Genomic DNA, 13,939 nt, shown 5'->3' with positions numbered 1-13,939 from the left:
TTACATAATCATATATATTATATCTGTGTGGATAATGAACAATATACATTAAATAACAAACTTTTTAAAACAGTTACCTATTTTTGTAGTTTTCTTTGCTTGTTTTAATTATTTCATTTAAAATAATTATTATTTTTTTATTCATTCATTTTGACGATTATATGCTAAATCAGGCTTTTTATGTAAGAGGGAGAGAGAAATAGAGAGGACTGCCATCTATTGGCAGAACCCAGAATTTAATTTATTATATTTCATTTCATATTAGATGTTTTTTGTTCCTATTTTTAAATATTCTTGCAGCGTATTCGCCTGCAAGCATCCTCAAACACTCTCTGCTTAAGGTAAGCCTCTTACACTAATGCCACTTGTTGCTGAGCGAGCATGGGATGGCAAACTCCTCAAGAATATACAGAGATTTAATCGGCAGTTACACATGATGAAGATTATTATGACCAGGCTCAGGCTAAAACATTATATGGAAATAAAAATACTGTAGACCTGTGCAGTTTGGATCTGAAAACATCTGAGCATGTCCGGAGACATTGTGGGAGCGTGGGATGTGTCCCTGAGCGATGGGCTTTACCGAATTGAGTTTGAACACGGATCAACGACAGGAAAACGTGTCATTTATATTAATGGAAAGGTGAGAGTGAGTATTTTCCAGTTGTAAATTGATTAATTTAGCATTTTATACATTAATATTATCATAAATCATATAATTGATGTTATCAAATCTGTTCTGCATTGCATACATCCACAAACAAGCACGTTAGGTTGTGCCCTTTTTATTTATTTATTTTTTAAATGAGCAAACAATATTAAACTATCATGCATTTTTACCATGATTTAGGCTACAGAAGGCAGTTTATACACCAAAGAAATCTTGACAGGCATATTTAGATTAGAACAGCAATCTTTTGACAATAAAGTACTCTGTTCATGATTCTATGCAACAGTAATTGCTATTTTAATGTATTTATTAACTTTAACATAACATCGGCTATTTTAATAAATATATTATTAAGGTCAGAATATGAATTATACTCTGAATTATTTTGTAACAATTGTTGATGCACATTTTGTTTTTGTAGTTTCCCTACAAAAGTTATTTCTGTTTATAAAATCACTTTTGTAAATTTTATTTAATTTCCACAAAAATTTGATGTTTCGTCTCATCATTGAATGAACATTTTTTAATAAATTAATAATGTTTTTATTTGGTAACACTTTTAAAATAAGATTGTATGTGTTAATGTTATGCATTTAGTAATTTAAACAAACAATGAAGAATACATTTATTACAGTATTTGGTCTTGTTAGTTAACATTAGTTAATGAATATAAAGCTGTACATTATTAGGTTATGTTGCTCGCAATGTATTAAGTAATGTTAACAAGCCTCAAGTTGGATGTTAATAATTGATTGGCTAACATTAGTAAATGCTGTGCAAGTATTGATATAATTAGTTAATTTTAGTAAATACATTAATTAATGAAACCTTCTTGTTTGTGTGACCTTTTATTTGAACAAATATTTCAAATATTATATTAAGATAGTTCAATATATTGAAATGAATTTTAAAATATCAAATAACTGCATGAAGCCTTATAAAGTCTTATTTTAAAGGAGGTGTTGAGGAGAGACTGGATGTTCAAATTGGTGGGCAAAGAAACATTCCCTGTTGGCTGTACAGATGCAAAAGCAACCATAACTATTGAGGCCATCACTGGGTTTTCCTATGAGTACACGCTGGAGATCAACGGAAAAAGTCTGCAAACATTTCTGGACAACCGATCAAAAATTTCCAAAACATGGGTTATGAAGCTGGATGGTGCCGATTACAGGATAGTTCTAGGTAAGCTCTGTGGAAAACACACCTCTCGATTTATAAAGCAAAAATATTGTTCTTTCATGTAATTGAAGGCTTTTGTTATTGTCAGGTTGCCAGATTGTTAGCACAGAATGACTAGATTAAAGGTTTTTAAATAAGAGAGCCAGAATAAAACAAAGAGACTTTAATTTCACGTAATATAATAGACTATTCCACACATTTGGAGTTAATACACTCTCAGAAATAAAGGTACAAAAACTGTCACTGGAGCGGTAACATTTTTGTTCCTAACAGGTCCATATTAATGCAAAGGTACAAATTAATACTAAAAAAGTACAAATCTGTAGCTCATAAGGTACAAAGATGTATTACAAAGATACTAATGTGCAGCTGTAAAATACAAAAGTCTACCCTTTAAAAAGGTACCGCTCCAGTGACAGCTTTTGTACTTCTATTTCTGAGTGTTTGAAAGGGCCCACAAAAGAAAATACTATAGTAGTTTATAATAAATACTATAGTGCTTTTGAATATGGTAAAGTGTATTATACACTGTTAATACTTTCCTGTAGAATCTACTGTAACTTACTGGCAGCACTTCACCAGTAACTTACTGTAAATCAATTACAGCAAAAAATATGTATTTACATTTACAGCACTCTTTATCTCACTGTATATGTATTTAAAGTATTAAATGTATATATTTACTGTAAAATATACAGTAATTTTCACAATGCAACTTTAAAAAACAGTAACATACGGCATAGCTCTCCTACAGTAAAATACAGATCATATTACAGTTAAATACTGTGTAGTTTACAGTGTAATGTATATATTGTAATATTACCAGTACTTTGTTCATGAATGCTACAGCATGCTGTAGCAGTAACTAGTGAACTGTAAACTAGTAAACTGATAAACATACTGTATTATAGTTTTTTTTTTTACTTCTCTAGAGGTGTATCGTCTATCAATATACCCTATAGTTGTAAAAACTACAGTTTTAGGTAATTTGTTTATATTCCTATAGTTGTTGTTTTATCACAGAAAATATAGAATGTCCACAACAGATCAATTCAGGTATAAATGACAATAGTATTATTTCATGTGGTGGGTTTGTTATACAGAGATCAGCATATATGGAGGTTTGAGGCATTAAAGAGTTAAATTACATTGTTCTCTTCTAACATTTAGCCTGCTTTCATACAGAGATCAGACAGCTTTGACACTTATGACAACCCTTTTGCAAATCACAGTTTCCTTCTGTTTCACTTTAGAGAAAGACACTATGGATGTTTGGTGCAATGGACAGAAACTGGAGACTATGGTGAGTGCTTATAATAACGTACAGGTAAAAAGAACATCCTTAAATTAGCATTTTTCCATTTTTTGTGAATCATATTTTTATTTTTTTAATCCCCCCTGTTAATTTATGCTTTTGAATTGCATTATGAGACCTTAATCTTTCTTCCAACAACTTTTAACCCTGAAAAGTTACAAAAAGTGACTTTTATTTCTATTTGTAATAGTTTAAAGTGATATATTGTCTGTGTTTATTTCTTTCTATATCACTTCTTATACATTATATTATTATTTCAAACTACTAAGTAAAGTTCATTTATAAACTAATTTCGAGAGGATCACATGCTTATGACTGCTTGCAGCCGGTTCTGCATTATTCAATTTATGATTCACCAATCAGATTCCTAAGCCACCCTAAGTTCCATATAACATCTTCGTTTTGAAGAATCCCCGCTTCCACCCCTACTCTTACTCCTTTCCTAGATGGGTGGCACGGTGGCCATCAAGGTCCCATAATGCAATTCACAACCGTAAATAAATGGAAAACAAATACGAAAACTGTTAATTAACAGATATTTTTTCAAACTAACACTGGCCTTTAGTTTGATGGAAGAATCCAACAAAATCTCACAGCAATTCGTAACTTTTTGATTTAGTGGCAAATTTGTATTGATTTTTATGATTGCATTTGTACATTTTTAAGCACATGCATGCTCATCCTGGTTTGATTGCAGGCCTCCATGTTTTTGTATGAATGAGCTAGAATTAGATTCGGCTGGGTCGATAGTTTACCCTAAAATTAAAATTCTGTCATCATTTACTCTCAGTCTCATCCTCCATTTGTTCCAAACCTCTTTGGCTTTCTTCCACTGAACACAAAGCAAAAAAGATATACTGAAGAATGGTGGGAAAAAAACAGCCAAAAGCTATGTATCTATCCACCTATTTTTAGAGAGGGTGCTCGCTGCAGAGCCATTTGAGCAGAGCTGAGCTCCAGCGAGGGGGAGCATGAGCTCTCGTTCTGCCTCCTGTAAGCTGTTTTAATGCGTACACCAACCCCACCCCTAACCCTACCCCCAGTGACATTACTCGTAGAAGAAGTGCAAAAAAGGTGGAGCTCAAGCTCAAGCTCCTCCTCGCTGGAGCTCAGCTCGCCCAAATGGCTCTGCAGCGAGCACCACTTGTATTTTTATGCACATTTTTTGAATATTGCTTAATGTTTGCATCGCTATGAACTCTATATTTACTCTTATATGTCAATTTCTTAATGTAAATATAATACTCTTATATGTTACTCATAACTCTTATTTTTATGTGTATATAGTAGTTATAAATGATGTATCTGTTCATGTAGTATCCCCAAGTGGAAATAGAGAATAAAGAAAATAATTAGCGTAGCTGCTGTACATAGTGTATTTAAACGAGATGCAAAAATGAAGTGCTATAAATAAAAATAGTAGTTATACAAATAAACAAAGAAACAAAGATGTAAAGCATATGAGTATTTTTAACAAAACGTCTGAATTATTAAGACCGCAGGAGAGTGTCCTACAGGTGGTTGTCAAGCCCGCTCACTTGCGTGGAGCACAATTGTGCATCATACTGTTATGTGATCCATTGTGTGTGCCTGAGCCTCGGACATTATCAGGAAGGCTATTCCAGAGTTTAGGAGCCATAAATGAGAAGGCTTGACCTCCTCTGGTAGACTTTTAGTAACTGTAAGTTATGCTTTTCTAACTTACTACAAGTTACGCCACATTCATGTATGTTACGCCCAAGTCTTGAGGCTCTATTTTGACGATCCATGCGCAAAGCGCAGGGTGCAAACGCATTAAGGGTGTGCCAGAATCCACTTTTGCTAAGGATGGAAAAATCCGCTTTGCGCCGTGACGCATGATCTAAAAGGGTTGAGCTTATTTTCTTAATGAGTTATAGGTGTGGTTACAGAAAGAACCAATCAGATTCTCATTTATTATAGTTTCTTAAAATAGCAACGCCGAAATGTGGCTCAACACATCTCCCTTTTTAGACCAGAACACCTATGGGCGCACATATGAGCACAAATGCTTTTGCTATTTAAACAGCATGGCGCAAAATGTCAAAACGACTCTTGTGCCAAGCTGTAACTAGCAAACAACAATTGTGTCGCGCCTTGTGCCACATTGCACTAAGTGTATGATAGGGGCCTTGATGTCCGCAGGCAGATACAGTTGCCAAAAGCCACACTGTAAAAATATCCCAGAATTTCACAAAATCTTACTGTAATTTTTCACTGTAAATTACATTAGTATCATGTCACAGGATGTAACTGTGACATTCACAATAATTTGTTGTATTCTGGATTTGATTGTAATATTAGTAATTTATTGCATAAGGTAAAAAGGCCCAAAGTTACGGTGGCGAGAAAGCTTAACGTGCTGCAATTTAAGAAAACACATACAATTACAAAAAAACGTAATTGCCAGTCCGTCACGTTTTAGTGTTTCCTTGAAACATTTCTGTTGTGTTGTAAGAAAATGCAGCGTGTTTTTTAAAAATTAGTTTGCGTCGTGAGAATTTGCAGCATGTGTGCTGTCAAACTGATGAAGATCTTATCTTAATTTGCTGGTGTTTTTGCAATTGCACGTGTTTTCTTAAATTGCAGCACATTAAGCTCCCTCGGCCACCGTACAAAGTGGCTTCTCCTACTGCAAATTTCACTTTTCTTTTCAATATTTGTTGCCAGTCTATCAGGAAGTAATGTTTTTCTTTTTTTTTTACTTATTGGATGGAAACTGTTTAATTTAAATGTTAAAGATTCCAGTTTTGCGCATGGGTCTAATTCACATCTTTGTATGGAAACTTCCATAGTATTGAACTTCCATAATATTTTTTGTTTCTTCTGTGGATCTCAATGTTTTTCCCAACACTCTTCGATATATCTTATTTAGTGTTTAACAGAAGAATGAAATTCATAAAAGCTAGGACCACTTTAGTGTGAGTAAATGGGAATGAGGTTTTTATTTTAGGGAACTATACAAGTCTGAGTCAAGTGATATATATTTTTCATAAGCATTACCATGACTTGTTCTTGTGTTACAGGCCTGTGTTTATTGATTTTATTGATGTGTGCAGGGAGAGTTTACAGAGAACGGATCAGAGACACACTTTGCACTGGGGGACCATGAATGCTACATTAAGGCAACAACTAGTGGACGAAAGAGAAACGGAATAGTTCATTCCTTACTGGTGGATGGGATCAGGATAGAAGAGGCCATTGAGTGAAATGGAGGCTAATAGAATTCAGCTGTGCAAGACATTTAGCAACAGTGTACTTTAGCACAATTAGATACAGATGGCACTGAATTGATTTTTTCTTCCTCAATAAATCCAATATGTTGGCAATTGTTCAGTGTGGACAAGAACATTTCAAGGTGTTAAGGGTCTTAAAGTATCTTAATCATCCACGTTTTATTTGATTATGATAACGTGACACAAACAAACAAACATGTTTACTTTATCAGATGGCATAAGACGACGTTGAGGCAAGATGACTGGAATTCTTTGTTTTTACCCATATAGAGCAGCTACACACCGATTGATTTACTCTTCATTGTTTGGACTTTCAGCAGTAAAAATTAAACCACACTGAACTAAACTAAACTTAACTTTGAAAACTGGACCGACACATGCAGTTTCAATTGCAATTTACTAGAACTTCTATGTTATGTTGACACAATCTACATTTGTAAAAGCCCTATAGAAATAAAGATGAATTGAATTGAAACCTTATAGATCTTACCTTCACCCATTTTATAAATGTTCTTAAATAATATCTTCAAATGATTGCATTTTTGAAAATGAAGATAATTCACAAGATATAGAATTAAACCCTTGGCATACAGTGCATCCGGAAAGTATTCATAGTGCTTCACTTTCTCCACAATTTGAATGAAAACCTGCTTAAGAGTGCTCTTGACCTCAGACTGGGGCGACGATTCATCTTCCAGTAGGACAATGACCCAAAGCACACCACCAAAATATTAATGGAGTGGCTTCACAACAACTCGTGAATGTCCTTGAGTGGCCCAGCCAGAACCCAGACCTAAATCCTATTGAACATCTCTGGAGAGATCTTAAAATCTTTTTTCACTTTGTCATTAAAGGGTATTGTTTGTAGAATTTTGAGGAAATAAATTAATTTAATCCATTTTGAAATAAGGCTGTAACATAAAAAATGGGGGAAAAGTGAAGCACTATGAATACTTTCCGGTTGCACTGCAAATTGTCCTCAATGCATAATGAAGACAGAAAAACCAAAGTGGCATGTTGATAGTGTTAATTTTAATGTGAGTAATGGATTTACTATTCAGTAATTTAAACTTAATGTCTATTATTATTAGTCTTTTTTCATCAAAAGCAATATGCTGGAATCACAGCGGTTTTGACTTCTTCACTTAAAGAGATAGTTGACCCATTTACTTGTTTCAAACCTTCATGAGTTTCTATTATTCTGTTAAACACATAATGAGATATTTTGAGAAATGTTGGAAACCTGTAACCATTGACTTACATAGTAAGTATTTGTTTTTCTCACTATCGAAATCAATAGTTACAAATTTTCAGCATTCTTCAAAATAGCTTCTTTTGTGTTTAACATAAGAAAGAACGCAAACATTTAGAAACACTTGAGGGTAAGTAAACATTGAGTAAATTATAATTTTTGTCTTAACTATCTCTTTAAGTCAGTGTTTCTCACGTTCCTGGAGGGCCAGCTCTGCACATTTTTCATGGGTCCTTAACTAAACACACCCGATTCTGATAATCAGCTCATTTGCAGAGACTTAAAGACCTGTTGTGGGTGTGACAGACAAAGGAGACATCAAAACATGCAGTGTTAGTGGTCCTCCAGGATCGTGGTTGAGAAACACTGCTTTAAGTTAAGGACAATAAAAACTATATGTAATATTATGTATGCACAGTTGAAGTCAGAATTAGTAGCCCCCCTGTTTATTTTTCCACCCAATTTCTGTTTAACGGAGAGAAGATTTTTTTTTCAACACATTTCTAATCATAATAGTTGTAATAACTCATTTTTAATAACTTATTTATTTTATCTTTGCCATGATGACAGTAAATAATATTTGACTAGATATTTTTTAAGACACTTTTATACAGCTTACAGTGACATTTAAAGGCTTAACTTGGTTAATTAGGTTAACTAGGCAGGTTAAGGTAATTAGGCAAGTTATTGTATAACGATAAATTGTTCTGTAGACTATCGAAAAAAAAATTAGCTTAAAGGGGCTAATAATTTTGTCCTTACAATGGTGTTTAAAAAATTAAAACTGTTTTTATTCAAGCCAAAATAACCTAGCCAACGAGTAAGAGTCTTACTTAACAAAATAATCAGTCATTTTCTTTAAAAAAAATTAAAATATATGATTTTGCTTTCCAAAACAAACTTTTTGTGGTTAAAAACTACATACGTTATTTATTTAAAAAAAAAAAAGAATGATCTTTTTGTTATGCAAGACCCTAATTTCTTGGCTAGGATATTTAGAGACTCTTAAAGCTGCATTGAACCAAACAACTCAACCATCAAACCACTGAGCACCAGAAGTCCTGCATGTTTCTGTCAAAATCCTTAAAGGGATAGTTCACCCAAAAACTATTTTTTTTTCCACTATTTACTTTCCCTCAAGTGGTTCTAAACCTTTATGAGTTTCTTTCTTCTGTTGAACACAAAAGAAGATATTTTGAAGAAATACAGGTTACAGGTGTTTATCTTTCTTCAAAATCTCTTATATGTGTTCAACAGAAGAAACACAAAGGTTTGAAACATTAAATGATGAGAAAACTTTAATTTCTTTTTTACCAAAGAAAGCTAAAAAAATCTTGTATGACAAAGGAGGAGTAAATTATCAGGATTTTTTTTTTGTTGCTGAAGTGAACCCTTTAATGACAGTTTATACACAGATGAGGCACACATTATGACCACCTGTCTAATAAGCTGTTGGTCTTTTGCATGCTGCCAAAACAGCGCAGACCTAGTGAGGCATGGACTCTACGAGAACTGTGAAGGTGCCCTGTTTTCTGGCACCACTGGCAGCAGATCCTGTAGCTTGCGTGATGAAGCTGCCATGGATCAAACTTGTTGGTTCAGCACATCCCACAGATGCTCAGTTGGGAATCTGGAGGTCAGGGCAACACCTTTTCATCATGGTCTTCAAAGCAACCCTGAATATCGTGTGTAATGTTGCAGGGATCATCTTGTTGAAAGCACTCCTTCCACCAGATAAAAGGGGTGCACCTGGTTTACAACAATATTTATGTACAGCACATGTCACACACTAAAAATAAAATGATTCATTGGATTTAGTACATTTTTTAAGGTTTGTTGTTGCTAACAATTTATAAGGGCTGAATTTAAACAAACAAATAAAGTCGAACATTACTAAATTTCATTTGTTTGTTTCAATTCAGCACGTATAAATAGTTTGCAACCATTCATTCATTCATTCATTTTCTTCTCGACTCAGTCCCTTTATTAATCTGGGGTCGTCACAGCGGAATGAACCACCAACTTATCCAACATGTTTTTACGCAGCGGATGCCCTTCCAGCCGCAACCTATCACTGGGAAACCCATACACACTCTTTCACACACACACACACACTATACGGACAATTTAGCTTACCCAGTTCACCTGTATTGCATGTCTTTTGACTTGTGGGGGAAACTGGAGCACCCGGAGGAAACCCATGCGAACGCAGGGAGAACATTCAAACTCCACACAAAAACGCCAACTGACCGAAATTTGCAACCACTTACTTTAAAAAAATTTAAGTAAATCAAATAAATTGTTTTTTTCAGTGCTGTTATGTTCACATGAAAGAGCTGAGCCAAGGTTTATCTACATTCAATTTATTTACATACGAAAATGTATGTAAATATATATTTTTTCACACTCAAAAAATATGTTTGCTGTGTGTTCAAACTTACTTAAAATACTTAAGCTTAAACTTAATTCCTTCATGTTCTCCCAACTTAAATCGATTGTGTGGAGCCCAAACATTTTTACAGTGCATTTTTATATTAATTTCCATAATGTTATTGAATAATATGCAAGTGTTTTATGGTTTAAGTACAATATGGTTTGTAACTTTCTAAATATATGACACTTACTTTGTTTACCAAACATGTGGTTCTAATTGGATTTGCATTGTAAACCTTGAATACTATAGTTAAAATGTCATGTTTTTAAATTTTAATTTAGTTTCTACTCATAACCATTCTGCAAAAATCGTCTTTGTACAAAATCCTGCGCAGATATAGCAAAAGATGTCTGAAGACACTGTCTGGCCCAAGACAACTCTCACTCTTTGTAAATTTTTCAGTTTTGATGCTTACGCAATTGCAGTATAGAGCCTTCATGGTGGACATGGGTCTACATAAACAGTTAAGCTCTTATTGGCTCGGCAGCCCCATGCATGCTGTTTCACTGTGCATTATGACATTTTCCTCCTAAAACAATCATTACACTTTTGTGTGACTTGCACCACTGTAAACCTTCTGTTGGGTTGGACCAGAAGACCTTTATCTCAGTATGATGATGTATTTCCAGCTGAAATGGAATATTGAGTAGGAGGCAGGGGTTTTAATTTCTCACTCCTCCTAGGCGTATTTTGCCCAAGTCATCAAACTGACATCATCAGAGAAGGACTGCCGTTCCAAAGTGATAGCAAATGGTGATTTGAATAAAGATTACCAAAACAAAGATTTTTATGGATTTTGCATGGATTTTTTTGTTCACTTTAAAACTAACAATGTGTGCATGCAAAATAAACATTGCAACTTTTGATTTCATGCAGACTTTAACTTTTACAATTATATTCTGACCCATTCACCTTGAAATAACAAATTGGGCCTTGTCAAAGACAAGTCCAGATCTTTATTCTGGCCCATTTCTAATCCAACACACTGATTACTAGATCTGACTGTTTACTTGCCTTCTGATCTTGGAGACAATATATGGCCTTGTTATAAGATCGTCAAGAATATTTGATAGGTAATAATGGGTTGGCTCATCACTATACTGTTATAATATATGGCTATTAAATTCAATTTTATTGAGCAGTGTACAAATACAGAGCCTGTGAAATGCAGTTAGCAGAAGTGAAAATAACAATATCTTCAAAAAGAAGATGTAAATCCGTTCTCAGTTTCCCTAGATTTAGTTTTGTGTTTGAGTAATATATATCTATTTTTCAATTCTGTAAACTACTAATGACATTTCTTTTACATTTAAAATGTTGTTAGATCAGTTTTGCATAAAACAAGTTGGTCAAAATAACAAAAATACACCATGTTTTCATACCAGTGTTTTACCTTAAGGAAAATTAAGAAATCAATATGTGGGGGAATAATTCATCTTCATCCCCAACAAATGAATACAGAAGTCACAAACTTTTGATATTTTGAATATTTTAAACATTTTTATATTTTAAAATGCTCTAAAATACTATATATATATATATATATATATATATATATATATATATATATATATATATATATATATATATATATATATATATAAAAACTTAAAGGAAATTAAATAAAACGAAACGAAATAAATAAAACAAATAAAAGTTAAATTCCCACATTATAAATTTGGCTGATTTATCATCATGCTAAATATGAATCAATGATACATTGTTTTTAAGTCACATCTTACCTTAAGTTCATGTCTGTTCGCCAGTAAAACCTGCACATGTTTAACCTTTATTGGATACAAACCCTACTAGTGTCACACCTACGTTATCATAAGACTCTGAGGTCATATCTGAGAGCCGAGAACAGCAATTCATTCAAACGGTTTGCTGGGCCCGCCGGTCAGCCTCGAACATATGTTCACTGTAAGATAAGTGCGTTCTATAGCGCCCCATCCAGTCTGTGGCGACCCGTATTTACAACAACGGCCTGCGCAGAACTAGCGCAGCTACGACCTGGATGACTGTCTAAAGCGCCGACGTTTTTCCAGTAGGAAACGTCCAAAGGAAGGAGCAGGCGCAATGATGTTTGAGAGGATACAGACGGGACGGACCTCAGTGCGGGAGGAAAGGGAATGCACCCATCTTTGCGGATAAAACAAGAGAGCTGTCCGAAAACCTCCCCGGCGATACTATCTCGTAGAGCGTGACGTATGTCTATGGTTTTGTGGTTTGGGATCGAGAACCACAGAAAGTAGTTCAGCGGTTGTAATGTCAGCATGAGCCGAAGTGAACAACAGGAGAGCGCGACTTGACTGTGCTCTGAACACATACGCCGTGTTCAGCTCGTTAGTGCGAACTGTAGTTTCTCGCCGAGTTTGAATTTTAATAATTAATCTTCGCTTCAACCCCTTCGCCGCTGAAACCGGGGACTGTGTGTGGAGCTCACTGCCAGAGACGACCATGTGGACTCTTCTCGCCTCGGACCGTAGACTTCAGATGGCCTTCTCTTGCCTATTATAGTCCGCTGCATGGTGATTTGGGGGAGCTACTGTGTTTTTATGCTGTATTTATGAGGATATGGGGCTTATGACTGTATCCTGGGATTTCAGACCCGGACAGCTGCAGATCTCCCTTCAGCGTCTGGACTTCTGTTGTGATACACATATATCCAAATATTACACGCACTGATATTAAAGCCGCTGCAAGACGTTAGTTTGGGTGATTGAAAGCCTGACATTTAACGTCTGCCATCTGTATCATACAAACATTTGGGAACATTCTAGTTTGTTTTTGTTTGGTTTTGACCAAAAATCGTTGGAGCTGACCACAGACCTCATGTGGACATCTGATCTCGCTCCTGTGTTTACGTGTTTGCAGTATATCCGTGTCCCCAAATCATCTGCAAACACTCTTTAGATAATTGCATATCGGGTTCCGTTGGAGGAGAGATCACATTGCAAACATGAATTATCAGCAGCACCTGGCGAACTCAGCCGCGATCAGGGGGGAGATACAGAGGTTCGAGTCCGTCCATCCCAACATCTATTGCATCTACGAGCTGCTGGAGCGGGTGGAGGATCCTCTGCTGCAGAATCAGATCCGAGAGCACGTCATTGCCATTGAAGGTAAGGACAGCAAGGGCGTTTGGACCCTGCAGAAATCCGCTGAGGTAAAGTTGGTTATATATTCGCACATTCGTTCAGTGACATTGTCCCTATAGTTTTTACCATGATACTTTTTAATATTCGATCTGAAATTACATGTATGACTAAAAAAACAACAACATCAGCACTGACTGTTAACCATGTTGTACTTTGATAGTCATTGTCTGCTAATTTTATTTCACTATGTCGATTTTGCAATTAATACATTTCTGAAATTTTATTATTAAGGAAAATGTCAGAATGTGCGAATATAAAACCAACTTTATCTCAATCAGATACTCCTGTCAGAGCCAGTTTTCAGACCCCCCCCCCACCCCCCTTTGTCCTGTCAGTGGTGGAAAACACAAGGTGAATATTGGATAAGACAATAAACAAACATGCTCTTTAAGAAAGTCCTATCTACTATCTAAGTTTAATTTTGAAAAAAAAAATCCATAATGAGGATTATGTTACATAATGAATTATGGGATTGCAATCCAAAGGGTGATTGCTAGTTCTCATCTCAAGAGAATCTGTTTTTGGACTTGCAGAGATGTGTGATCGTCATCTCTACACTTGATGTATTAGTTCTTTAAACCATTTCCTTGTCTTGAAGATGACCAGGGTTTCAGCTTCACTCATGATGTAAGTGTGAAAGGGGCTTGAGTCAAACTTGAAGGTGGTGTTTT

General features: G+C 35.1%; 2 protein-coding genes across 15 annotated transcripts in view; both read left to right on the top strand.

Moving 5' to 3' along the window:
- The first annotated feature begins 158 nt into the window (after nucleotides 1–158).
- faimb (Fas apoptotic inhibitory molecule b) lies at nucleotides 159–10,891 on the top strand. 9 transcript variants are annotated; one of them, XR_012407308.1, is made up of 5 exons: nucleotides 159–643; nucleotides 1,627–1,855; nucleotides 3,106–3,179; nucleotides 4,302–4,446; nucleotides 5,341–6,514. XR_012407308.1 is itself a non-coding variant. In XM_073952817.1 (4 exons), exons 1-4 carry the CDS (start codon nucleotides 530–532, stop codon nucleotides 9,189–9,191), a joined length of 432 nt encoding a protein of 143 aa, XP_073808918.1. In that variant the 5' UTR covers nucleotides 159–529; the 3' UTR covers nucleotides 9,192–10,891. The 9 variants fall into 9 exon arrangements, 4 of the variants coding, with proteins under 4 accessions (XP_073808918.1, XP_073808917.1, XP_005168767.1 ...); XR_012407312.1 differs by lacking the exon at nucleotides 4,302–4,446 and having other exon boundaries at nucleotides 3,106–3,350; nucleotides 5,373–5,505; nucleotides 5,775–6,514; XR_012407311.1 differs by lacking the exon at nucleotides 4,302–4,446 and having other exon boundaries at nucleotides 3,106–3,273.
- A 1,292-nt stretch (nucleotides 10,892–12,183) lies between these two features.
- Nucleotides 12,184–13,939, top strand: part of agap1 (ArfGAP with GTPase domain, ankyrin repeat and PH domain 1) — a 348,474-nt gene continuing 346,718 nt past the window's right edge. For all 6 annotated transcript variants that reach the window (XR_012407727.1, XR_012407728.1, XM_001921491.9 and 3 more), the window contains exon 1: nucleotides 12,184–13,232. Coding sequence is in view for 4 of the 6 variants with exons in the window: in XM_001921491.9 (XP_001921526.3) it covers nucleotides 13,070–13,232 (163 nt within the window). In the remaining 2 variants the exon portion in view is untranslated. The remainder of the gene's footprint in view (nucleotides 13,233–13,939) is intronic.

Source organism: Danio rerio, chromosome 6, assembly GCF_049306965.1.
Source record: "Danio rerio strain Tuebingen ecotype United States chromosome 6, GRCz12tu, whole genome shotgun sequence".
In the NCBI taxonomy this organism is placed as follows: domain Eukaryota; kingdom Metazoa; phylum Chordata; class Actinopteri; order Cypriniformes; family Danionidae; genus Danio; species Danio rerio.
The sequence above is the reverse complement of the archived record's forward strand: the minus strand, read 5'-3'. Positions and strand labels throughout refer to the sequence as shown.